Genomic DNA, 24964 nt, shown 5'->3' with positions numbered 1-24964 from the left:
TCCTTGTGGGGACCCTCACAGAGGGCACTCCCACCTTAGGTGAATGTTTACACCTCAGGTCGCACCTCCCGAGAAACGGACAGAGGGACCAATCGGCGTGGTCGGAAGGTGTCAGCTCAGGCAATCACCCCTCCCTGGGCCTGGCCTTTCTCAGGGGGTACGTGCGTGACTTACTTGTCTACCCAGGGCGGGGAATTACGCGTTACCCCGTCACTGGCTACGCGTGCGAACGCGTGGGTCGGCCTTCAGGCACACACAGGGAGGAAGAAGAGGAAAAAGAAGGGAGAGAGGGAGAGAAAGGACAGACTGTCTCAAACGCTGAGGTGGACACCAGAGGAGGCAAGGAGAAGGAGGCAAGGAGAAGGAGGCAAGGAGAAGGAGGCAAGGAGAAGGAGGCAAGGAGAAGGAGGCAAGGAGAAGGAGGCAAGGAGAAGGAGGCAAGGAGAAGGAGGCAAGGAGAAGGAGGCAAGGAGAAGGAGGCAAGGAGAAGGAGGCAAGGAGAAGGAGGCAAGGAGAAGGAGGCAAGGAGAAGGAGGCAAGGAGAAGGAGGCAAGGAGAAGGAGGCAAGGAGAAGGAGGCAAGGAGAAGGAGGCAAGGAGAAGGAGGCAAGGAGAAGGAGGCAAGGAGAAGGAGGCAAGGAGAAGGAGGCAAGGAGAAGGAGGCAAGGAGAAGGAGGCAAGGAGAAGGAGGCAAGGAGAAGGAGGCAAGGAGAAGGAGGCAAGGAGAAGGAGGCAAGGAGAAGGAGGCAAGGAGAAGGAGGCAAGGAGAAGGAGGCAAGGAGAAGGAGGCAAGGAGAAGGAGGCAAGGAGAAGGAGGCAAGGAGAAGGAGGCAAGGAGAAGGAGGCAAGGAGAAGGAGGCAAGGAGAAGGAGGCAAGGAGAAGGAGGCAAGGAGAAGAAGGCAAGGAGAAGAGTAAGTAAGACAGTGAGATGGAGAAGATCAAAGAAAGGAACCAACCAAAGGAAGGAAGAAACCAGAAGAAATGAAAAATCAAAATGACCGCAAATATAGGTCGTGGAACCGTCCGTCTCTGGACGCAAGGGCTAACTACCCCCTTGAGGGGGAGGGACTCCTTTTAGTCACCTCTTACGACAGGCAGGAATACCGGGGGCCTATTCTTATCCCCGAAACCGCAGGGGGTACCGAGTCATTTAAAGACCAGAAGAAGAGCAGTAGAAGGGTGCCGCTTGAAGTGTTTAAGAGCACGGCAGCGATCTTTTATGGCTGCAGCAATTTCTGGAGTCAACCAAGCGACCATCTTCCAGTGTGGGGAACATGAGGAAGAAGGGGTTGCTGGAACAGCTGCTGAAAGGATGGCAGCAGTCAAAGTCTGAGTAGATTCATCAACACTCTTGTGTGGCAATACAGGGGGGATGGGAACAGAGAAGGCGGCACCCCAATCAGCCTTAGATATGGCCCACCTGGGAGGGTGACAGAGCAAGACACACTAAAGAGAGGTCAAAACAATCTGATAATGGTCACTGTCACATAAGTCATCGTGAGTTCCCCACTGCATGGAGGGAAGAAGGCCAGGACTGCAGATGGAGAGGTCAATGGTAGAGACAGTGCCGTGCACCACACTAAAGTGTGTGGGAGTGCCTGTGTTTAGCAAACAGAGGTCAAGCCCTGCCATAACAGCTTCAACTTTCCTGCCCAGGGCAGTAGTTGTATGACTACCCCAAAGAGGGTTGTGGGCATTAAAGCCCCCTAATAGCAGGAAGGGAGAAGGGAGTTCTTGAAAAAGGGTGGTGAGGGCATGGGATGTGGGCGGCCTGTCAGATGGGAAGTAGATATTACAGGACTGTGATCGGAGTAGCCAGATGGACCCTGACAGCAATGGCTTCCAGAGTGGTATGGAGGGGAACCAATTTACTAACTGTGTCCTTGCGGACCAAGGTGCAACCACCACCAGAAGCCCACAAAGGGCCAATTCAGTTCCAACAAAGCATGGAACCCATGAAGGGCGGCTGAGTAAGAATTGACAAAATGGGTCTCCTGGAGCGCAATACAAGTGGCGGAGTAGAAGGAAAGAAGGAGCTGCAACTCTGGAAGGTGACAAGTACCCTTTACAATTCCACTGGAGGAGTCTCAAGCTGGAGTCCAAAGGGGAAGTGAAAGGACCGGAGTCAGTCACACCGCCGAGTCGCCCTCTGTCACTGACAAGGATGGGGTAATATCCATGTAGGTGGAGTCAGACTGTTGGTTCATTGACTGGGGGTGGGGAAAGCTGCACCTCAGGGGGTACCAGAGGGGCCTTGCCCTTGTTCTTGCGTTTCTGCTTCTTCTCTTAGAAGGAAGATAAGGGAAGACCACAGCGAGGGCGGGCACGGAATTACACCGGGCAATCTTGGCACCCACCGGTTGTGGATCGCACTGCCAATGTGGAGCCGTAGATCGCCTTTCAAGGGGGTGCAGGGAAGAGGAGTCCAGGGAGGGAGCTCCAGTACCGGTGGCCGCCGAAGGAGAGGAGCATTTCTGTGGCGGGGGAGCAGCACTCTAAAGGATGAGTATGGGTACTGACGGGGAGGGGGAGAGGGAGGAGGAGGCTGAAGGCATGGGGCGAATGGGGTGGGGCTGGGAAGAGGAGAGGGTAGGAGGGGGAATGGACATAACGGAAGCAAACGTAGAAGACAGACACGGGATGGAGCTTGTCATACTTTTGACGAGCCTGAGTGTAGGTGAGCCGATCTAAGGTTTTGTACTCTTGAATCCTTTCTTTCACAAACACCGGGCATACAGGTGAGTGTGGAGAATGTCGTCCATGACAATTTACAAACATTGGTGGGGGAGCACAGGCCCGCCCCTCATGGAGGGGGCACCCACATTCACCGCAGAGGGGATCAGTGGTGCAGCGGGAATATGTGTGTCCAAACCGTAAGCATTTAAAGCATTTCATCGGTGGTGGACTATAAGGTATTGCATCACACCGATACACCATTACCTTGACCTTCTCTGGGAGGACATCCCCCTCGAAGGCCAGGATAAAGGCGCCCGTAGCAGTACGATTGTTTGGAGAGCCTCGCTGCACACGGCGGATAAAAATGAACCCCTCACCGCTCGAGGTTAGCACTGAGCTCCTCATCAGTTTGAAGAAGATCTCTGTGGAAAATAATGCCCTGTACTGAGTTCAAAGATTGGTGGGGCATGACAGACTGGGACGTCACCGAGACTGTCACAAGCACGCAGGGTGTCAGATTGGGCAGCAGAAGAGGTCTTTATGAGCAAAGCACTGGACTGCATTTTACTCATCGAATCCACTTCACCATACTTATCTTCAATCGTCTCCATGAAAAACAAAGGCTTGGTCATGGCAAAACTTTCGTCATCTGTCCTGGTACAAACTAGGTACCGAGGGAAAGGTTTCAACCCTAGCCGGCGAGCTTGACCCTCCTCCCACAGGGTGGCCAGGTAGGGGAAGGCCAAAGGATCAGAAGGAGTGTCATGTCTGCTACCACTCTTGGAGGCAGCCACAGAATGCTCATGCTGGTGAAGCTTTTGTCACTTCGTGCACAAGGCATCCACCCTAGTACCACCAACTCCGATCAGGGGTTGGTCTCGTGTGTGCCACCCAGCCACTGCAAGGGCCATCTGGGGGGAGTTGACCACAAATAACACTAGCTGAAGTCCACTTTAATTAGTGGTATTGTTGTTAGCAAAATAAAAGCCATGAGAAAATATGTACTGCAATGTCATAAGCAATCTGTTACTTCAAACATCTTTGCAATTTTCTTTAGTGTAGGATATAATGAACTATCCCTTTTACGAAACACTAGTTTTCCAAATAGAAAATGTTTTTCATCTCTACAAATCAAAATTGAAGCTATTTCATCGACAACAGATACTGTATAAGAACCATTACACAAAAAATATACAACGTATTTAGTAGTAACAAACCTTTTATTTCAGCAAAAAAAATATTTGTTTGATACTAACCTTTCCTTTTCTAAAAAGAGCTTTAACATTTTGAGGCTGGCAACGAAGAACATTATCTACTGACTTCAGGGCAGCATCATATGCCTTTATCTTCATCTGAGCTGCAGCCAAGTTATTGAATACCTTCAACCTATCTTCTAGTAGTTCTTGTAACTGTTTTTCCGCATCCTACAAATATTTGGAAACAAATCAGTGCATAATTACCTGATGAAGCAGGAAATGAACTAATGTTCATAACTGTACTTTTAAAAATTGAATGATTACCTCTGAAATATCTTTCTTCTCAATGGAGAATCCACCTTCAGCTTCATCCAGAAACTCTATGGCTCGCCTGTAACTCTGTATAGCAAATGAGTATTCTTGCCTGGAAAACCACCAGTTTCCTCGTTCGCGTTTTTTATCGCTAAAATGAAATACGTGTAATACATATTAAGATAGTAAGTGAAAAACACTGTAATTAATTACCATCACATTCAATCAATTTTTAAAATCATGTACAAAGTACACAATCACAAATCCTTACCCTATTTCTCTGCGTTGGGCAATGGAAAGAGATTCTAGGTCTGGTTCACCTTCGGCACTCAGTAACTCAATTGTATACATAAGTTTTGCATCTGGTGGAATATCCGGTGAGCGACCTAAATTCCCATAAGCAAATCGTGGGCCAACTTCCAGCAAAGCAACTTCACCCACATTCATAAGAGGTAGAGCCAAATCAATTCCCTGTATGACCTGCATATGAGAAAGGTTTCAAAATGAAAAGCCTTGGTAAGAAAACGAGTCCTAGATTAAAGTGCACTTCGGTGTAACAACTTTTCTGTTGCATGCTGCTGTTGGCAACAGTTCACGTGATGAATGATGGGAAATAAACATGATGAATCCTAAGTTTGGTGTGGGTCTCCAGTTGCACTGCTGCTCCGTAATTTCCAACAATTCATAAATGAAGTTAGCTGGTATTTTGTTTGTTTAGCTGACCTATTAGGTCCTATCCTAACCAATACCAATCTTGACAGACTCAGGAAAGAAAGGGCAATATTTGTGAGAAACCAGATAGGATTGAACGATTCTCATTGGCTACTGTATACTATCACCTGTTTGGCTACAAATGATAACCAGGTACCAATGGCAGCTTACAAGGGAAACACTAGGCATACCATAAGTGCACTTTAGCAAGTCATAATATTATTATGTGTTTCAGCGATGCAATCACAATGAAGTTCAGCTGAGTACTTACCTCAACGTCACCAATTTGTATTTTGAGATTTTCAAACTTTTCTACTACAGTTCCATCTTCGAGGCGCCCCTCTAAATTTATTTCGCATATATGTAAATTTTGTGGCCTATACTCATTTTCTGCTTTTTTAATGATCTGTAAGAGATAAAAGATCATCAAATCAATCTTTGCATATTACACACACACACACACACACACACACAGTAGCAGAGTTTATGAAATTAATGATACTGTAAAAATCTTGTAAGAGGTATCTTTATGAAATTGTTCTGGTGGTAATGTTTACTTTTACACACAATTCCACATAAATAAAGCTCTAATAAACAAAAAACTGCTCACAAGCTTTTGATGAATATCTGCATGATGTAAATTTTGCTCTAAAGTAGAAAGTAAGTTCGAAAACTAATCGGCTATGTCCAAACTCCTTTTTACATGCCTGTCAAACCTGCTCAACACTCAAATGTAAGGTGAGTATTTGCTTATTCCCATTACTGGTAAAACTTAGTCATGCTTCATACAAAAATAAGGTATGAAAATGAAAACACACTGACTGGGAGAATGTTAATATGTACTCGTTCTACCCCACAGTATGATATTCTGATGGTTCACTGAACATGAAAATAACTAATCCATTGTTAGCTGAGTCTATGGAACAACAAAATTTCATTTAAAATTAACTATAATCTTGTAATCACCAGTCATTCCATGCAATAAAATCATATTTCAGAATGAGCTGCAAGGCTGCCAGTATATCAAGACAAACACAAACATTGTTTTACACTAAGAAAAAAGTGAAGGAGACGAAATGAAACTTCACAGGTTGAGAGGATATGTGATATTTTAGTGTTTACAAAATCATGTCAAATTTAGAAAGAACTTTGCAGTACGAGTTCATTCGTTTGTTTTAGGGCACAAAAACAACTAAGGTCAAGTCATAACCTTAGACCATCAAGAAGCAAAAGAACTTGAAAGAAAATATCCATTAAGACCAATCGACAGAAGGCAAGACAGCTAAGAACACACAAAATATGCTGTAGAAACAGCGGAGGTCTGGAACCAAAGATTAAATTTCCATCGCCATATTGCTACGATAGATAAAAAGTAAAACGCGATCGACAGCCCGTGCATCTTTCACTAAAACAGCTGATAACTCAGATGGCACAAATACGTGAGAATGTGAGTGGTTAAAGAAAGGGCATTTGGCCAGGAAATGGTGAACTGTCAAAGGTTGATGACAACGAGCACAAAGTGGTCGGAGGATCGCTAGGAATGACAATGGCAAAAATAACAGTGCCCAATAAGCAGCATAGCTAAATCGATCTCCTCATGGCGAGAGGGCCAAGATGATGATGGCCAAGCTGCTGGGAGAGGTCTAATTCCCCGGAGCTTTTTTCTCTAAAGAGAAGAACAGTGGTGATACCAAAGTGACACCACCTGCCAACAGATGGCTACATGGAGATCATCCAAAGAGGTGGAAGAAATAGCGGACCAAGGTAGGACAACTGCAGCCTTGGCAGCACGATCAGCAGCCTCATTTCCTGTCAGACCAATGAGACCAAGAACTCACAAACATACTGGTGGCTCCCTCAAGAGTGAGCATGTCTAAGATTTCTTGGACTCATTGCACTAAGTGATGGTCTATGTACAGCACACAGAGGCTCTGAAAGACACGGGGAATTGTAGCAGATGACAATCGAAAAGCCTGCGTCTCCAGATTTACTGCATGGTCTGATACAGGGCGTAGAGCTCTACTGTACCAAAAATCGTCAGTGCAAATGATGAAGGCACAACCAACACCAGTCAGTCCAAGAGCCATCAGTGTACACAAAGGTCGAGAAACTTACAGTGATAGATTGAATATGGAATAATTTCCTTAGGAAGCAAACGAAGTCCAATGTGAACACAGGCAGTCACACGAAGCCAAAATGGTGAAAGGTTTACACCAATCGTGGAAGGGGCAGGTAGCGTGAGGTCAAGCTGCTGGAGCAATAGTCTAAAGCGAACTCCAGGAGGTAACAGAAGAAGGGCACACTCCATAATGGCAGTCACAGGAGTCCTCAAAGGAGGAGGCATTGGAGGGTTGGCTGTACATGTCAGACAAACATCATGCGTATCTGCTGAATAGAACGCATCACGCCAGTATGACAGCAGTAGTTCAGCAGCAGCTCCTGCGTGGAAACTAGGCTAGTGTAAAAGGTGCCAGTGTAAAAGTCACCAGTGGCTGTATGTATTCCACAATGGTAGATACTTAGACAGCATTAAGATTGACAGATGCATAAACAAAACACTCTTAGTCTAGTTTCAAATGGACAAGGGATCGGTACACACGGAAGAGGGTGGTCTGGTCTGCTCCACTCCAGAGGTAGTACTGCTTAGGATACACAGTACACTGAGGGACCAGGCTCAGCAGAGAGCAAATACATGTAGGAGGATCCAGAAAGTTTCCTATCAAGCACAGTCCGAGGAGTTTTGTAGTTTCAGTGAACGAAGAGCAACAGGCCCAAGATGTAAAGATGGTGGAAGAAACCCACTGTGCCACCAGAAATTCATACAAACGTTTTTTCAGTGTAAAAGCAAAAGCCACTGTTTATACTCCATGAGTAAAGACTATCAAGACATTGCTGAAGACACTACTCAAGGAGACGAGTCCAAGCAGCAATGCAATAGACTGCAAAGTTGTCAACAAAAAGGGAGCCAGAGGACAACTTGGTCTTTCAAAAATTTCTGAAAGAAACGGGGCAGGAGGCCTCAAAAGTCCATGTGTACAGAGTACGGAGGATATCAGTCCTCCATCATGTGCCCTAGGCTTTCTCCATATTAGAAAACATGGCCAGTCTAGTATTTCTGCAGAAAACCATTCATGACTGCAGAATGGCATGCTCAAAATCCACATTGTGCAACAGTTAGTAGATTTCAAGATTCAAGCCACCATACCATCTGGGCCCGAATCATACATTCCATCACACTGCAAACAGAGCTGATGAGAGAAATGGAGCAGTAGCTACAGGAAGATGTTTGTCCTTACCGGGCTTAGGTCTAGGTACAACAGTTGCTTCACGCCACCATTTGGGAAACATACCATCTACCCACATGCGGTTGTACATATGAAGGAGGAAGTGCTTGTCTCTGAGAGAAAGGTGCTGCAACATCTGAATGTTAACGCTGTCCAGCCCTTGGGTGAAAGATTGGGATGAAGTGAGCATGATGTAGCTCCCTCAGAGTATAGGCAACCTTGTAGCACACACAATTCTGAGAGAGAAGGGCATCACCTGAGCTGCCTCCACTTGTTTCCAAGGAAGGCGGGGTGACAGTGGTTGGAACTTGGAAACTCCGCAAAATAGCTTCCCAAGGTACTGGACAGCTGTAGGGTCCACAATGACAACACCTGCTACGGTCAGGTTGGAAATCAGGGAATGAACCTTTGTCCCAGGGAACCAACAGAGGTACTGGTGATGGTGGTTGGTTTGTGTGGCGCTCAACTTTGCAGTCATTAGCACCTGTACAAGGTCCCAAATTTTACACATTCTAATCTAGCCACTATCACGGATGATGATGATGATGATGATGATAACACAAACACCCAGTCCCCAGGCAGAGAAAATCCCCAACCCGGCCAAGAATTGAACCTGGGACCCCGTGATCCAGAGGCAACAACACTAGCCACTAGACAACGAGGTTCGGACAACCGATTGAGGTTGCCCTGCACTAAGGAAGAGAGAGTGGAACTGTTAAAAGAACTAGTAAATGAAATCCAGCAAAGTTTTTTGCCATCACAAAGAATGTGACAACACTGTACACACAACTGTTTATAATGAACACAGTTTGCCATCACAGAACAAACACGGTTAAAAATGCAGAGAGCATGCCTCCACACATGAATCTCATTATGGTGCACCTGTCCACCAGGGGACTGCAACATGCAACATAGAGTAATGATGAAATGTGAGGTATGGAATGTTCAGCAGCAGTAAGGATAACATTTGTGAGGTACACTACCTGGTCATCACAACTAGGAAAATGTACCTCGAAGGATTTTATTTTTCGGGGGGAATTTTAGGGCACTCGACTACTGAGGTCATTAGCGCCCTGTCACAAATGTAAGTGCACATATAATCTGGTAAAACTCAGGGGGTGTGTGTGTGTGTGGGGGGGGGGGGGGGGGGGGGGGGGGGGGGGATGGGGGGTGAGGAACACCAGAAAGTTCTTACAGAGACGCAGATAAAATAATTAAAAAGAGTTAGATGTCTTTGGACAAGTCCGTCAAAGTAATAAAACGAACACAAGCAGCTGCTCGAGCGTTATCAGCTAAAATTTCCTGTAAAGTAGATGGCACAGACAGGACAACACGAGATTGATTAAAACGGGGACACAACAATAAAACATGGTGCACGGTCAATGCATGACCACAAGGGCACTGCGGGGCGGGGTCACCAGATAGCAGGTAGCGGTGACTAAACCGGCAATGCCCAATCCGCAACCTGGCTAAAAGGACCACCTCTCGCTGAGATGGTCGAGAGGAGGTTGTCCAAGCTGTTGGGAACAGTTTTATGGCCCGGAGCTTATTTTCTTGAAATGACGACCAAGTATCCCACCATAATGACACAAGCCTCTTACAAACAACTCCACTAATGTCAGACGACGGGACACAAAGGGAGGCTGGCCGAGGCAGGAGGACTGCAGCCTTGGCGGCAGCATCAGCAGCCTCATTCCCAGGCACCCCTACATGGCCTGGAACCCATATAAAGCTAACAGGAGAGCCATCATCAGCAAAAGAATCGAGGCGTTGCTGGATCTGTTGCCCCAAGGGATGGACCGGATATGGAGCTCCAAGGCTCCAAACAGCACTGAGTGAATCAGAGCAGAATACATACGGAGAATGGCGGTGGCAGCGGACATACTGAACAGGCTGATTGAGAGCAAAAAGCTCGGCCGTAAAGCTGGAAGACTGGTCGAGGAGCCGGTATTTAAAGGTGACGTCCCGACGACAAAGGCACAGCCGACACTGTAGTCAGTTTTGGAGCCATCAGTGTAAATAAAGGTGCTACTAGCAAGTCGCGCACGAAGTTCGACAAACCGTGAGCAATACACTGCATCTGGAGTACCCTCCTTCGGTAGCGAGCTGAGGTAAGGATGAATGTGAACCGGAGCCTGGAGCCAAGGTGGTGTCGGGCTCTCAGCCTCTTTGAAGGTGGTAGGGAGGGCAAAATCCAATTGTCGAAGCAGGCGACGAAAGTGGACTCCAGGGGGCAGTAGGGCACACACATACAACCCATACTGATGGTCGAGAGAATCGGCGGAGGAGGACTGATAAGAGGGGTGGTCGGGCATTGACAACAGCCAGCAGGCATACCAACAAAGCAGTACGTCGTGCCGGTAGGTCAACGGTAATTCGGCAGCTTCAGCATAAAGACTCGACGGGACTAGTGAAGAATGCTCCGGTCGCAAGACGTAACCCCTGATGATGGATGGAGTTGAGATGGCATAAGAGGGATGGCCGAGCAGACAAGTAGACGAGGCTCCCATAATCCAGCTTTGATCGGACTATGGACCGATATAAGCAAATCAGGACAGTGCGATCCGCTCCCCAAGATGAACCACTAAGAACACTGAGGACATTAAGGGAACGTGTACAACGGGCAGCCAAATATGAGACATGGGGAGACCAACAAAGTTTCCTGTCCAGTGTGAGCCCTAAAAACTTCATTGTCTCCACGAATGGGAGAACAACGGGACCGAGATGTAAGGATGGTGGAAGGAATGCTTTATATCGGCAAAAGTTGATGCAAACCATCTTCTCTTCAGAGAACCGGAAGCCATTAGCCACACTCCTTGGGTATAGGCTGTCAAGACAACACTGCAGGCAGCGCTCCAGGAGGCATGTTCTCTGGGCACTGCAGTAGATCGCGAAGTCATCGACGAAAAGAGAGCCGGAGATGTTAGGTGGAATGCAATCCATAATTGGATTGATCGCTATGGCAAAAAGGGCTACGCTCAAAACGGAGCCCTGAGGCACTCCGTTCTCCTGGAGGAAGACATCAGACAATACGGAACCCACACGTGCCCTAAACATTCGATCTGTTAAAAATGAATCAATAAAAAGGGGCAGGCGACCACGTAGGCCCCACCTGTGCATAGTGCGGAGGATACCTCCTCTCCAACAGGTATCTTAAGCCTTCTCCAAATCGAAGAACACAGCTACCGTTTGGCAGTTCCACAAAAAGTTGTTCATGATGAACATCGACGAGGTCATAAGGTGGTCAACAGCGGAGCGGCGTCGACGAAAGCTGCATCGGACATTGGTAAGTAGCTGTCGAGATTCAAAAATCCAAACCAACCGAGCGTTAACCATGTGCTCCATCACCTTACAGACACAGCTTGTAAGAGAAATGGGGCGGTAACTAGAAGGAAGGCTTCTATCCTTCCCGGGTTTGGGTATGGGAACAACAACAGCCTCACGCCAACGCACGGGGACCTGACCTTTGGTCCAGACGCGATTATAGGTACGAAGAAGAAAGCATTTGCCTGCCGGAGAAAGGTGTGTCAGCATCTGAACGTGAATGGCATCTGGCCCCGGAGCTGACGACCAGGACAGTGCAAGTGCACGTTCGAGTTCCCGCATGGTAAAGGGGGCATTATAATCTTCCAGATTCAGCGAGTGGAAGGAAGGTCGCCGAGCCTCTTCTGCCTCTTTTCTGGGAAGGAAGGCAGGGTTGTAATGGGCGGAGCTTGAAACCTCTGCAAAAAAAGCCACCGAAGGTATTGGAGACATCCACAGGGTCCACAAGTACCTCATTACCTGAAGTCAGCCAGGTATCGAGGAATGGGCCTTAATGCCCGACAGCCGGCGCAGGCCACCTCAGACGACAGAAGAGGGAGTAAAACTGTTAAACAAGCTTGTTAAAGAGACCTAACAAGCTTTTTTGCTGTCTTTGATGACTCTACAACATTGCACTCGGAATTGTTTGTAATCAATACAATTTGCCAGCGTAGGATGGCGGCGAAATGTGTGTAAAGCACGTCATCGAGCACGGATAGCGTCTCTGGAAGCCTCATTCCACCAGGGACTGAAATGCGACATGAAGAGGAGGTAGTACGAGGAATGGAACATTCGGCAGCATTGATGATAACAGCTGTGAGGTATTCGACCTGACTGTCACAGCTGAGAAAATCTTGGTCCGGAATGGTCGCCAGGGAGGAGTCAAGTCCCCAGTCAGCTTTCGGTATGTTCCAGCTCGAGGGACGTGGGGATGAATGTGGTGCAGGAGACGAACGACACAGGGGAAATGGTCGCTCGAATAGGTGTCAGAGAGGACATACCACTCGAACCAACGGGCAAGAGTGGTAGAACAGATCGAGACGTCCAAGTGGGAGTAGGTATGTGCGGAGTCCCAGAGGAAAGTCAAGGCGCCAGTATTGAGGCAGACAAGATTGAGATGGTTGAAACCAGGGAGCCTCTCTGACAGGATGCAGGAGAACCCCAAAGAGGATGATGGGCACTGAAGTCACCAAACAATAAAAACAGTGGAGGAAGCTGAGCAATGAGGTGCATCATGTCAGCCCGACTAACTGCAGATGAGGATGGAGTGTAGACAGTACAAACAGAAAAAGTAAAGGCAAAAAGAGTAATACTGACAGCTATTGCTTGGAGCAGGGTGGTCGATGGGATGGTAATAGACATCGTCCCGAACGAGCAACATGACCCCACCATGAGCTGGAATACCGTCCACAGGGGATAGGTCACATCCCTCAGAGGTATAGTGGGTAAAAGCAATATGGTCAGTTTGGCGTAACTTCGTTTCCTGGAGACCAATGATGAGCGGACAGTGCAGGCAGAGGAGCAGTTGTAATTCCTCCTGATTAGATCGAATACCTCTTATGTTCCAATGTAACAGAGCCATCGCAAATCAGAGAAAGGGGAAACGAAACGGGTGAACATCGCTACAACCGTCAGGAGGTGGATCCTGTTCCATCGAGCCATCGCCAGCTGTGGCCACATTCCTGGGTTGCGCAGGAGGGGCAGCATCGTCCGCCAACGGCAGGCCAGCTGAGCGCCTGGCAGCAGAGCGTCCCGGCGAAACTGAGGACAGCCAGGAGCAGCGACTGTCGGATGGAGCATCAGACGAAACGCACCGGGGTGGAGAGGGAGATAAAGACTTCTTCTTGGAGGCCTTCTTGGAATACCGGTGAGTCACAGGGATGGTGGGCTGTGGGGCTGGACCCGAAGAAAGTCCTCACGCTCGAGGTCTTGTTTGGAACGCCAGACTGCGGAAGCCGGGGTCCGTAACGTTTCCGCGATGGACACCGGAGAAGAGGATCACTTCTCAGGTGGCGGGGGAAGAGGAGGAGGAGGAGGAGGAGGAGGAGGAGGAGGAGGAGGAGGAAGAAGGGTGGCCCCTGGGGCAGAGGGGGCGGGAGCCGCGAGGGAGGAGGATTTGGAAGGGAGGGATTTGGGAGGCGGAGGCATAGACCCCAGACGGGGTGAGGAGGTGGAGGGGGGACAGGATAGGGGTGAGGATACTGCGGAAGGAGCGGACAAGACCGAAGCAAACGACGTTGTCAACATCACGAGACGGAGGCGGTCATATTTCTTCCTGGCCTCATAATAAGACAAACGGTCCAAGGTTTTCGATTCTTGTATCTTCTTCTCCTTCTGATATGCGGGGCAAGATCCAGGTGAGTGGAGGCCAGGACAATTGAGGCACCGAGGTGGTGGGGTGCATGTCTGTCCCTCACGAAGAGGAGGTCCACAATCGCCACAAAGGGGCTCAGCTTCACACCGTGACAACATGTGCCCGAAGTGCAAACATCGAAAGCATCGCATAGGAGGCGGGATGTAAGGTCGCACGTCACCCCGGTAGCACATCACCTTTACCTTCTCCGGGAGAACATCCCCCTCGAAGGCGAGGATAAAGGCCCCAGTGCCGACGTGACGGTCTTTGGGGCCTTGCTGGACTCGCTGGACGAATTGCACACCATGGCGCTCCAGGTTGGCCCTGAGCTTATCAGATTGTAGCAGGAGGTCCCAATGGAAAATAATCCCCTGCGTCCTATTGAGCGCCAGATGTGGGACAATGAACACTGGGATGTCCCCTAGTCGGTCGCAAGCCTGGAGTGCCGCCGACTGTGTAGCAGAGATGGTCTTTATGAGAATGGACCCTGAACGCATTTTACAAAGAGCCTCGATTTCTCTGAAGATATCCTTGATATGCTGTACAAAGAACATGGGCTTGGAAGTGGGGAACGTCCCCCCATCGGTCCGAGAACAGACTAAATAGCGGGAGAAGTATTTCGCCCCAAGCCGGCAGGCCTGTCCTTCCTCCCAGGGAGTGACCAAAGGGGAAAAGGCAGAAGTATCAGAACCAGAGACAGAACCTTTCCTCTTAGAAGACGTGGCCGCAGAGTGACCTGATGCATGTTGACGTTTCATCTGCGAAATGTCCGCCCTGATACCACCCACTCCGACCAGGGGCTCTCTCCACGGGCGCCACCCAGCCTCAGTAAGGGCCACCTGGCAGGATGACCGTTGCCGGTAGTCCTGATGCCCCAGGTAGACTGGCATCTACTCCTTGGCTGACGTGGGGAGGGTGCAGCTCAGGTATCGGCAGTACGATCCCTGTGTTGTCAGGGGGCTACAACCTAGAGGGTACACGACAACACCACAACGGGCTAGCTACTGTGCTGGATTTCGGGTGCCATGGAAAAGTCCATCATGATCGTAGGTGCAGATGGGGAAGCACTATGGGCGTAACTTGTGCAACCCGTCAGGTGTTTAGGCCCAAATTGATGAACAGTGGGTGTAGTTACGACTCCATTACGATGATGAGTGCCAAGGTCTGAGTGCACTGAGGACCAGTGATACACCACGTACAGTGTCCTTCCCCAAAAGGCTCTTACTTCCATACAATTTTGAAAAAATTGAGGCCAAACCCCAATGAGGACCATCACATTGAAGGCTGAAATGGTTGAAACTCCTTTTAGTCGCCTCTTACGACAGGCAGGAATACCTCGGGCCTATTCTTACCCCTGACCCGCAGCGGGGTCATCGAAGGATGGAGGAATAAAGCCTCTAGTCGGCCTCCGAAAGCTGCCGGCTGAGGTTACATGTAGGTGGGGTACGAATCAGCAAACAGATAGCACACAGTAAAGAGTCACTCAAGTACGCACCTGAACGAACCACTCAAGACGACGAACAAGCTGGGCGGTGCAGAACAAGAGGTTCAAATAAAAATAGGTGTGTATTGAGTCAGAAAGGAATGTGGGTGCTCCAGTGTTAAGACAAATGAAGCTGAATTGACTGAAGGTCAGCCAAAAGGGCACCTATTTGAAAGATTCTGAAAGAGTCTCAAAGGGAATGATGTGCATTAAAGTCACCAAGCAGCAAAAAGCAGTGAGACAGTTAACCAATAAGCTGTAGGAAGTCCACCCTGGTGACACTGAATGACAGAAGGATGTAAATGTTGCAAAGAGACAAGGTGAAGTGAGAAGAGATAATGCAAACCACAACAGCTTGCAGCCAAGTGTTCAGTGAGATTGTTTGGCTATGAAAAACATCCCGGGAGAGCAGCATGACTCACCCATGACATGGACTGCCGTCCTCAGGGGGAAGGTCAAAGTGGACTGGAAGGAAATGCGAGAGATCAAAGTGGTCACGAGGACATGATTTTGTTTCTTGGAGGCAGAGAACAAGTGGACACTGTGACACCAAGAGCAGCATTAATTCCTCCTTGTTGGACTTAATGATATGAATGTTGCATTGGAGGAGTGTCATAATGAGGATTGGGGAGAAGGGAAAAAATGAAGGTTAGTCACCTAGGTGGCTGCCAAGTGCCAGCCTTCGAAGAATCATTCCTACAGGGAGCAGACACTGGAAGATCCTGTTCCATGAGATCTACAGAGCCATCAGTATTCTCGCTGTGTTGGCATGCGGAATCCAGTGCAAAAAAACAAACAGTAGGCAGTGTGCACCAGCGAAGTGAGGTCGGCCGCATAAGGGTGTCACGCAGCAACACTGTCGACGAGGATCTCGCCATGAGGGAAGGAGAGGACCGTTTGTTGATTTCTTAGAGCCTTTGTGATTGGTAGATGAAGACTCAGATGTTTAGTGGCTGGAGGGATGTAAAAAGTATTCATAGGAGTATTTCTGTTGCCCTTTTTGGCCTACCAATTGCATAGCTGGTGATTTCACAGTCTGAGCCGAAGATTTGGTGGCTTGTTGCACGGGTGGAGGAGGAGGAGGAGGAGGAGGAGGAGGAGGAGGAGGAGGAGGCGACATGAATGCTACCGTGATAATGGGTGAATTTACAACTGCAGTGCTGAATTTGAGGTTATGAGTCCACATGGCCACGTCCTCCATCGGGCAAGGTGTAGGACAAATGGTACTGTAAGTACCAGATGGCAAAACACAGGGCTTTCAACTAGCCAAAAATTTGTGAGCGAGAGGGTAGGGTACTTTTTCCTTCACCCAGGTCTCCTAGACAGCCAGCTCATTGAGATACACCAGACATTCTTGGGATGAGGCTGCATGGTTGCATCAAAATTTTTCCAATATTGATATAGCAGGGAGGAGGATGTGGGCAATCCCCACATAAGCATTCCTGTTTTGACAGTACGTCTGTGGTTGTAACATTGGCACTTGTTAGCAACACATTGGGTTTGGAATGTACAGTCGAACCGTGATGACTTCATAGCCTGTTTTAATCTTTGATGGAAGATCTACTCTGTCAAACTTGAGAAAAGTGCAGGTTGGCACTAAGGTTGCATCAAAATTTTTCATTATCCCATGGACTGCAACGAAACCCTGATCAGAGAGTTAAGTTTGGATTTCTCTCTCAGACCATTGAGCAGCCTAGTATAAATTGTACCATGCAAAGTGTTCAGTGTTCAGTGGGGCTGGGCGATTCTTTGATCTCTAGCCCTATTCCGTTTACGTTTAGTAGACTGAGATGGTGACTGGCTCATTGCAAGAAAATTCTCCATAACTGATAGCATCTCGAATAGCGTGCTACTTCCAACTGGGTGTCCGCCCTCAGACGGGGCTCAGCCATCTTAGGTGGTTGTTCACACCTCCCGAACTCTTGATGGGGGACCAATTGGCAATTTGGAAAGGTAATAATTCACACAATCACCCCAACCTCAGTCTGGCCTGCACCAGGGAGTACATATGAACCCTGCCTTTCAGTCAACCTGGAGTTGGGAATTACACATTATTCAGTCACCTGTTATGCTTCAAACACGTGAACCGGCCTTCAGGAGAGCACAGGTAGGAAGCAAAAACAAAGAGGAACCGCAAATGCTAAAGCGGAAGAAGGGTAAAAGATGGAGAACGAAGAAAGAAAGTAAAAGTAGTTGGACTGTTCCGATGTCAGGCAACTAAAAGCTCAGAACAATGTCCCAAAAATATCCCAGACACGTTCCCCAAGGGACAGGAAAAAATAATAGGAGGGACATGCAACACAGAAAGGGAAAATATGCTGGAAAGGCTGGGGCCCTGTAGTGCCCCTGCACAATCTCACCAAAGAGTGGTGAGCTCTGTGGGGGGATGACCTCATTTATCAGTATGAAATTGCACCTCCTCTGGTGTGTATGCACACACCAACTAAACCATTGGATTTGGATATCCAACCAGGTCACCACCATAATCACCAACAATGCTCATCTGATGTAGTATGGAACCACGATTAATCACTGAACACAATGTGACACCATTCATCAGCAATCCACCCTTCTCAGTCACGGCTTCTGGTTCTGTAACTGGTTACCCTTCTCAGTCACGGCTTCTGGTTCTGTAATTGGTTATGGAATTTCTCAATTTTTAAAATAAAAAGCCATCTATTGGACCAATGTGGTAAAACAAAACCAATAAATCAGGTTACCTTCCATTCAGAAGGCTGTTGCACGCAGTGACTGTTATTGATTCGCAAATAATAGATTTCAGCTATAAGTCATCCTTTTCAAATTGGCAGATCTAGATTTCAGCTAGAAACTAGCCATTCTCAATGCACTATCATTTTTGATCAGTGCATGTAATGCCTGTTGGTCAGGCTTCATCCACAGTTCATTGAATACAACTCAACAACAAGTAGTAGTCTTCTCTGGTAAGAATGATGTAGATTTTGCATCTGCAAAGGAAGAATTACATTCCCCGAATCCCCAACTATTAAGTTTGTTGTTAGTCCTGTTAAGTAGCAGTGGTCAGCCAAGTCAAATTATAAAGTGCATACCTTAAGAAAGCACAGAGAATTTATTGAATATGCGCATGATTACACCCAAGAGAAACTAATTACCCTATTCAATGAAAAAGAAAATTTGGAGTTTTAGCAACTTTTGAGGAATTTTTATCAAATGTCAGTTCAGTTGCTGAATTGTGCACTCCTACAATGGAATGGTATAAATTTTAAGTTATACAAGTGCCCTCATGTAATAAAAATATTCCTTGGCACATTACACCTGCATAAAAACCACACGATGGACGAAGCAAAAGAGAAGTGAACCAAAAATGGCACATGTTCAAACTGCAGAGTAGATGAGAGTGTTCCTGCCACAGTGCCAACAAGAGACACTATTACTATAATAGTTGCAGGAGAGAAAGTGGTGAAGGTGAAAAGATACATGATCCAAAGTACTGAAGAACCTTTAACCATGTATGACAAAGAACATTCAGTGTTGGAAGATCAAAATTTTATGCAGCATGATTTAAGTGAGTGGTTCCAAATCCACCTCCGTAAGGCCATTTGCGCGAACATTCCACACATTTTGCATTTTACATGGTAACTTTGAAGAACCTACTTAATTCAGTGAACTGTGACACCCTGGTTGATTGTGTGAAATTGTTTGCAGTATGTGTTGCAAGGTGAGAGACCTCTTCACTTCAGTAATGTATGACTGTGGGAACAACTTATTTTATATAAAATAAAATATAAATGATGCAATGCAAGTCAATTAACCTCCACATATCAACTAATATACTCCCTTAAGTATTACTCAGTTTCAGGAACAATCACTGAAATGCAAAATAAACAGGTCAAACTGGTATAAGTTGCCAGTTACCAGCGAACAAAATGTTATTGCTAGCACTACTGCTACTGCTGTTTTCCCAGTGAAAATCTAAAATCTTGCCATCTCCCAAAATTCGTGAGCAAATTTTGCCACTATGTATTTCTTGTACCTCTGTTACCTTAGATACTTCTTTACCTACAGTTGCTTTTGTAGTCTCTCTCTCTCTCTCTCTCTCTCTCTCTCTCTCTCTCTCTCTCTCCCTCTCCCTCCCCCCCCCCCCTCCCCCACGGTCCCCTTTTGAGGCAATGTGTGGATTCAAGAATGCCTATGCGGGCATGCGCTCTTTCAACAAATATTTGTGCATGCCCTTTTATTCCCACAAGAGGAAAGAGGCATCATGTGGACATACCTTTATGTCCTTTTCCTGAGAGCACCACAAATATGTCACTGGTATGAACAGTAGAAATTTATTTTTACAGCTTTCCCACATTTATAAAATTTAAAATAGCCCACCAATGCACCATTCTTCTACAGAAACAATATGGTCTGCCCACATTTCCTCATCCAAAAAATGGATATTCACGCAAACAAAGTTGGCGCTCTGCACAGTGATTTTTGGGAATGACCATAAATAGAAAATGCCAGTTGCTCCTTCCAACCACCTCGCTGATTGTCAACCCAGTTTGTGCTAGCAGTACTTCACAGCAGGATACAGGGCTATTACAAGCCCCAGACACACAACCTCTGAATGCAACTTAGAATTAACATACTCAAGAACTTTGCGGACATCAAATTTACCACAAGAACGCACCAACCACCAAATATGCTGTCCATATATAACACCACACGTTGACATATCTAAAAAGTCCAGTAGCTACTGAACATTTCACGTGAATTTTTTCATATAAATTTGCACAAACACTTGTAGTTCAGAAACATTAACATTTGACATACAAAATTAACAATTATATTCAATGAAATAGTAGTTACAGCAATACACACGATTCTGCAAGTGCACTGACACTGTGTCTTAACATATAATTACACTACAACCATTCTGTAACCCCATAAATTTTATTTGTTTATATTAGCTAGTTTTACGTGTGTTTATTCGATTCTTTCTTGCTACTTCATTCTTCACTTATGTACAATACCGCATGCCAATTACTGTGTTGTATTTACTTATTATTCCAGTACCACATACAACATACAACCACCCTTCTGCTCCACGACACTGAAGCTAAACAAATTAAAAAATTCCACCAAGGTAAGGATTTCCCACAAATCTACTATTACAAGGCTGTCAAAAATTTCTATTAATAAACAACAACGCCAATCTTCCATAACCAAACTTTTCTTCTGAGCTATCACTCAGATATGAAGTCATAATTTTTAATTTAAGCAATATTTAGCATAAAGAGTAAATTGCACTGATACACAGTCATTTCTTCCATTATCTGAATCACTACAACAAAATGAAAGGAATTATCTTTTGTGCAGACAGAATACATTTACTAAGAATTTACCAGAACTTTTGGGTTTCAATGTGAATCAATCATCAACCTACAGTTTACAGGCAATACTAATGAAACACTATAATGACAGTAACTCAATGACAAAGTTTCTAATACTCTCCTGTGGAGGAAAAATGTGGGGTGATTTCAGAATGATTTAAGTTAGCAAACAGAAGGTTTGATCTCTTGATCTTGATCTCTTCCTCTTTTCTGGTCAACACTATACATTCCATGCTGCAATCAGTATTCATGAATTAGTCTGCCATTTCTGCCATATCCCTTTCACTGTCCTTCACTTAAAGAGGTCATTTTCAAACTTAGAAGTAGGATTTTTCAGTTTCCTAATACATTCACAGGAAGTCAGATTTTTAATGTTTCTCAATACAGATGATATAAAACATCATCTAAGCTTGGCTTCCTATTAAAACTTATTACCACTCATAGGTGCCCCAGCCAGTAGTTGACCACCAACCAGTAGTTGGTCAGTTTCATTCTAATCTTTAAATTATAAGAGTTGGTAGCACTGACACTTAAAAATGTAACAGCATATAAAGAACGTAAGTCGGCAAACCTGTTTCTTCTATTGTTACAACAATTGGAGGAAATGGATAGCTTTGAAAAAATCTTTCCTTTTGTACTGTGCTGAGAAGTGGAGTGTCGGAGCATCTAGACTAATTGTAAGGTAGGTTACAGTGATACAGATATGTAATGACAAGTACTAACAGATAACTCATTATGAATGATTGATTTTATCATTTATCATAAAGAAAGTGTAAATTATTGCTTCAGTCATTTTAGGGGGGGGGGGGGGGGGATATCAACTACTGGAGTGCATGAAAGCATGTTTTCCAGTAATTGGTCATAATGATCAATTACTGGTACTTTTTAGAATGGTCTCACAAAGAGTTGCTTTTAACCATGGATCAAGTAGGCATTCCTTTCTTCTGTCCCATACTGATGAAAATGTGAAATTTATATGGCTCCCAGTAGTTTATCAGAGTGATCATTTACTGGTTTGATCAACCACCAAGTATTGAGGCATACAGATAAAATTTTTATTAGTCATTGATTTCATCCCTCTATTTACAGGAGTGAAATCTGCAGACTGAATTAATAAATTGCTCCAAAACAAGATAAATTGAAAAAAGAATTTAAGTATTCTGAGGAAGACTTATAATGTGCAGTAGAAGCAGTTCAAGCGGGTGGCAGTAGTATGAGGAAAGCTGCAAAACATTTTGGTATTCCATTTAGTACACTAAATAATAAAATTAAAGGAAAAGTACCTATGCCACGTAAGATGGGACTAAGTTCAGCTTTGACAGAGGCTGAAGAGAATTTATTAGTTAGCTGGATCCATGCCAACGCTAAAAAAGGCTTTCCAGTAAAGCGAAGGACACTGTATGAAACTGTGAGTGACATTGTTTTCGTAAATGGAAGACCTACACCATTCAGAGATGGAAGGCCTGGTGAAAAATAGTGTAAGTCATTCATGAAACAACACCCTGATGTGACAGAATGACATGCTGAAAGAATAAATACTGCCAGAGCAGCTGTTACTGAGGAAAATATCAGGCAGTGGTTCAATGAACTTCATCAGCATCTTCAGCAGGATAATAATTTGAACATTTTAAATGAACCAAAAAGAATTTATAATGCAGATGAAACAGGATTTGAAACATGTCCTAAAACTGGGAACGTTCTGGGTCCAATTTCTTTTGACAATCTGTATGAAGTCAAAAGTGGCAATAAAAAGGAGGCCACTACTGTAATGGCAAATTTCAATGCTGCTGGAGACACTGTACCCCCAATGGTCGTATTTCCACTACAGAAAATTTCAAGGCTGGATGACAGGGGCCCTCTACTTTGAATACATTGCCAACATTTTCCTTCCATGGCTGAAGAAAGAGTCAAATTTCCTGTTATTTTATTGATAGATAGCAACTTTATATGATGTATGAGATTTGTGCCTAAGTTTTGTGCCGACAATGGGATAATACAATTTGCATTGTATCCAAATGCGACTCATGTGCTTCAACCAGCTGATGTAGCAATATTGCGTCCCCTGAAATCTGGATGGAGAGATGCTGTATATAATTGGAAACACAAAACTGGTAACAAAGTTGTAACAAAAACTGTATTTGGCCCATTGCTTGAGACTGTTTTCAATGAAAAGGCTCCTCCTGAAACAGTGAAAAATGGTTTTAGGAAGTGTGGTCTTTTCCCTTATGATCCTGATGCAGTGGACTATGCTAGATGTATGTCCAGCAAATCTAGACACTGTGCACCTGCTATAATGTGTGGTAGTGCAATAAAACCATCATTTGGTGTTTAACATCTTTTGCATCTTGAATCTTTAATAAAGAGAGGTAGAGGAGAAGAATTCCATGCAGCAGAGAAAAATGGATGGGAAGGTGTTCCAGGAGCAGAAGAACTGTTTCAGGTTTGGCGTAAAATTTGTGCTACTTGTAAATCACCTTCAACAAATAAAACTACAGATGCTAACATGTTATCTCTGCATTTATGTAGTACAGAACAATCCATCCCTACATCATAAAATCCAGCAGCAGATCCTCAAGTGTGTACCAACAGCAAAATATCTTGTGACTCAGAAGATGAATCATCCACATGTCGTAATGAAAAGTTAGGAGATCAAGATTCAGTACAATAAAATGACAATTCAGATCCTCCACAGCCCTCTTCACATCCAGTCAACCCTGAAACAGACACTCCAAAACACCATTCACCCCAATCATCTCCGAAAAACAGAATCAGTCCACATTTTGCTAATCATATTACTTGGCCTACTGAATCCCCAATAAAAGCAGGAAGTATGCAACAACATCCAAACAGTGGCTAGACTGGAACACATCAAAGGAAGAACTAAAAGCCAACACAGAAGCTGCCAAACAAGCTAGAATAGAACAACGTAAAATGGCAAAACAGACGAATAAGAAAAAAAGAAAAGGAAGGAAACTGTTTCCAGAGGCTGAGAAGGAAAAACCACCAAAAAAGAAACCTGTAAGAAAAGACAGTTCAGAGTCAGAATCCATCAGTGATGAATGGAGTCCTCAAAAAGACACATCAGAAAATAAGTGACTGAAATAAAAACCTTGCTACCACTGAGAAGAGACATGACATTGGAAGGCCTGCATTCAAAGGAGGAGATTTTTGCTATGATCTTGTTTCCAGGCCAAACGAATAATAAGTATAAATTTCTGTGCACTGTTCAAAGAGTTACCACAGAAGAGGACATTGAGGTAATGGATTTGAAAAGCTGCAATGAAAGAAATACACTGTTTTTAAGACAGATGAAGATGATATAAGCACTGTTCACTCTTCACAGATTTGAGCAGTACTTCCAGAACCCTCTATTATCTCTACAGGAGGCAGGCTGCATTGCAAGTTTCAACGTCTTGTTGATATTGGAAAACTGGAATGAAACTCAGGAGACTTGTGTATAGTTTATTGTTGTGTGTAGGCTACTATGTTATATTGTTTTATTTCATTGAAAAAAATTGTTCAGTATGTTAATCATTCATGTAAGTGTGTGAAAATTAAATTCCCAGATGTAATTATCAATTTAATGTCAGATGATTTTATTTTTGCATATTTATCAACTACTGGACTATGGGCGATCATTTTGTGGAACTGTATGATCAACTATTGGTAATTTCTGACCACTATAACTGAAATTCAGAAAATGTAGGGAATAAGCATTTCAAGGTTAATTGTATGTATGTCATTCTTTAAAGGAAACTTTTCTCTATGATATGGGTTGTTATCAACTTACTCCCTTAAGTAGATGTTCTATAAAAAATATAAACGTAAACTCAAATTGTTAATCGATCAACTATTGGCTGTATCACCCCTTTCTGCCAATTATGTGAGGCACCAGAGCACGAACATAATGTACTGAACAAACCTGTTTTCTGGGTACCAAAAATTCAATTTTTATATTATATTAACAACAACCCACAGCTCATACAGTAATTTAGTTTGAGAGACTAAAACCTCCCAATGCCAGTTACTTTACCATTTCTTACTGTTGAAATCCATAATTAGTATAGTGTCCAAAGTGTTGTAAAACCTCTGACTGCTTAGTATAGCAACCTGCTGCATTGCTTGCATATACTTACACAAGCATTACCATTCTTACACACAAATGTCGTTAACTTACACAGCTTTTGCAAAATGTATCAGCAGTAGTTTTAAACCACCACCTCTTCATAACTTATAAATTATTAGCACTAATTATAATGTTTGCACAGACATATAAATAATTTTTATGA

The 24964-nt window shown here is 45.0% G+C and overlaps 1 protein-coding gene across 1 annotated transcript in view; it reads right to left on the bottom strand.

The window, feature by feature from the left end:
• The window catches only part of LOC126187838 (uncharacterized), an 85490-nt gene that overhangs the window by 58752 nt on the left and 1774 nt on the right, over window positions 1-24964 (bottom strand). Inside the window, exons 3-6 of the mRNA XM_049929141.1 lie at window positions 5167-5301; window positions 4456-4664; window positions 4197-4335; window positions 3933-4100 (exon numbers count right to left, since the gene is read on the bottom strand). Of these exons, the coding sequence (XP_049785098.1) occupies window positions 3933-4100; window positions 4197-4335; window positions 4456-4664; window positions 5167-5301 (651 nt within the window). The remainder of the gene's footprint in view (window positions 1-3932; window positions 4101-4196; window positions 4336-4455; window positions 4665-5166; window positions 5302-24964) is intronic.

Source organism: Schistocerca cancellata, chromosome 5 (genome assembly GCF_023864275.1).
Source record: "Schistocerca cancellata isolate TAMUIC-IGC-003103 chromosome 5, iqSchCanc2.1, whole genome shotgun sequence".
NCBI lineage: Eukaryota > Metazoa > Arthropoda > Insecta > Orthoptera > Acrididae > Schistocerca > Schistocerca cancellata.
Note: the sequence above shows the minus strand (reverse complement) of the source record. Positions and strands in the feature narration are given on the sequence as shown.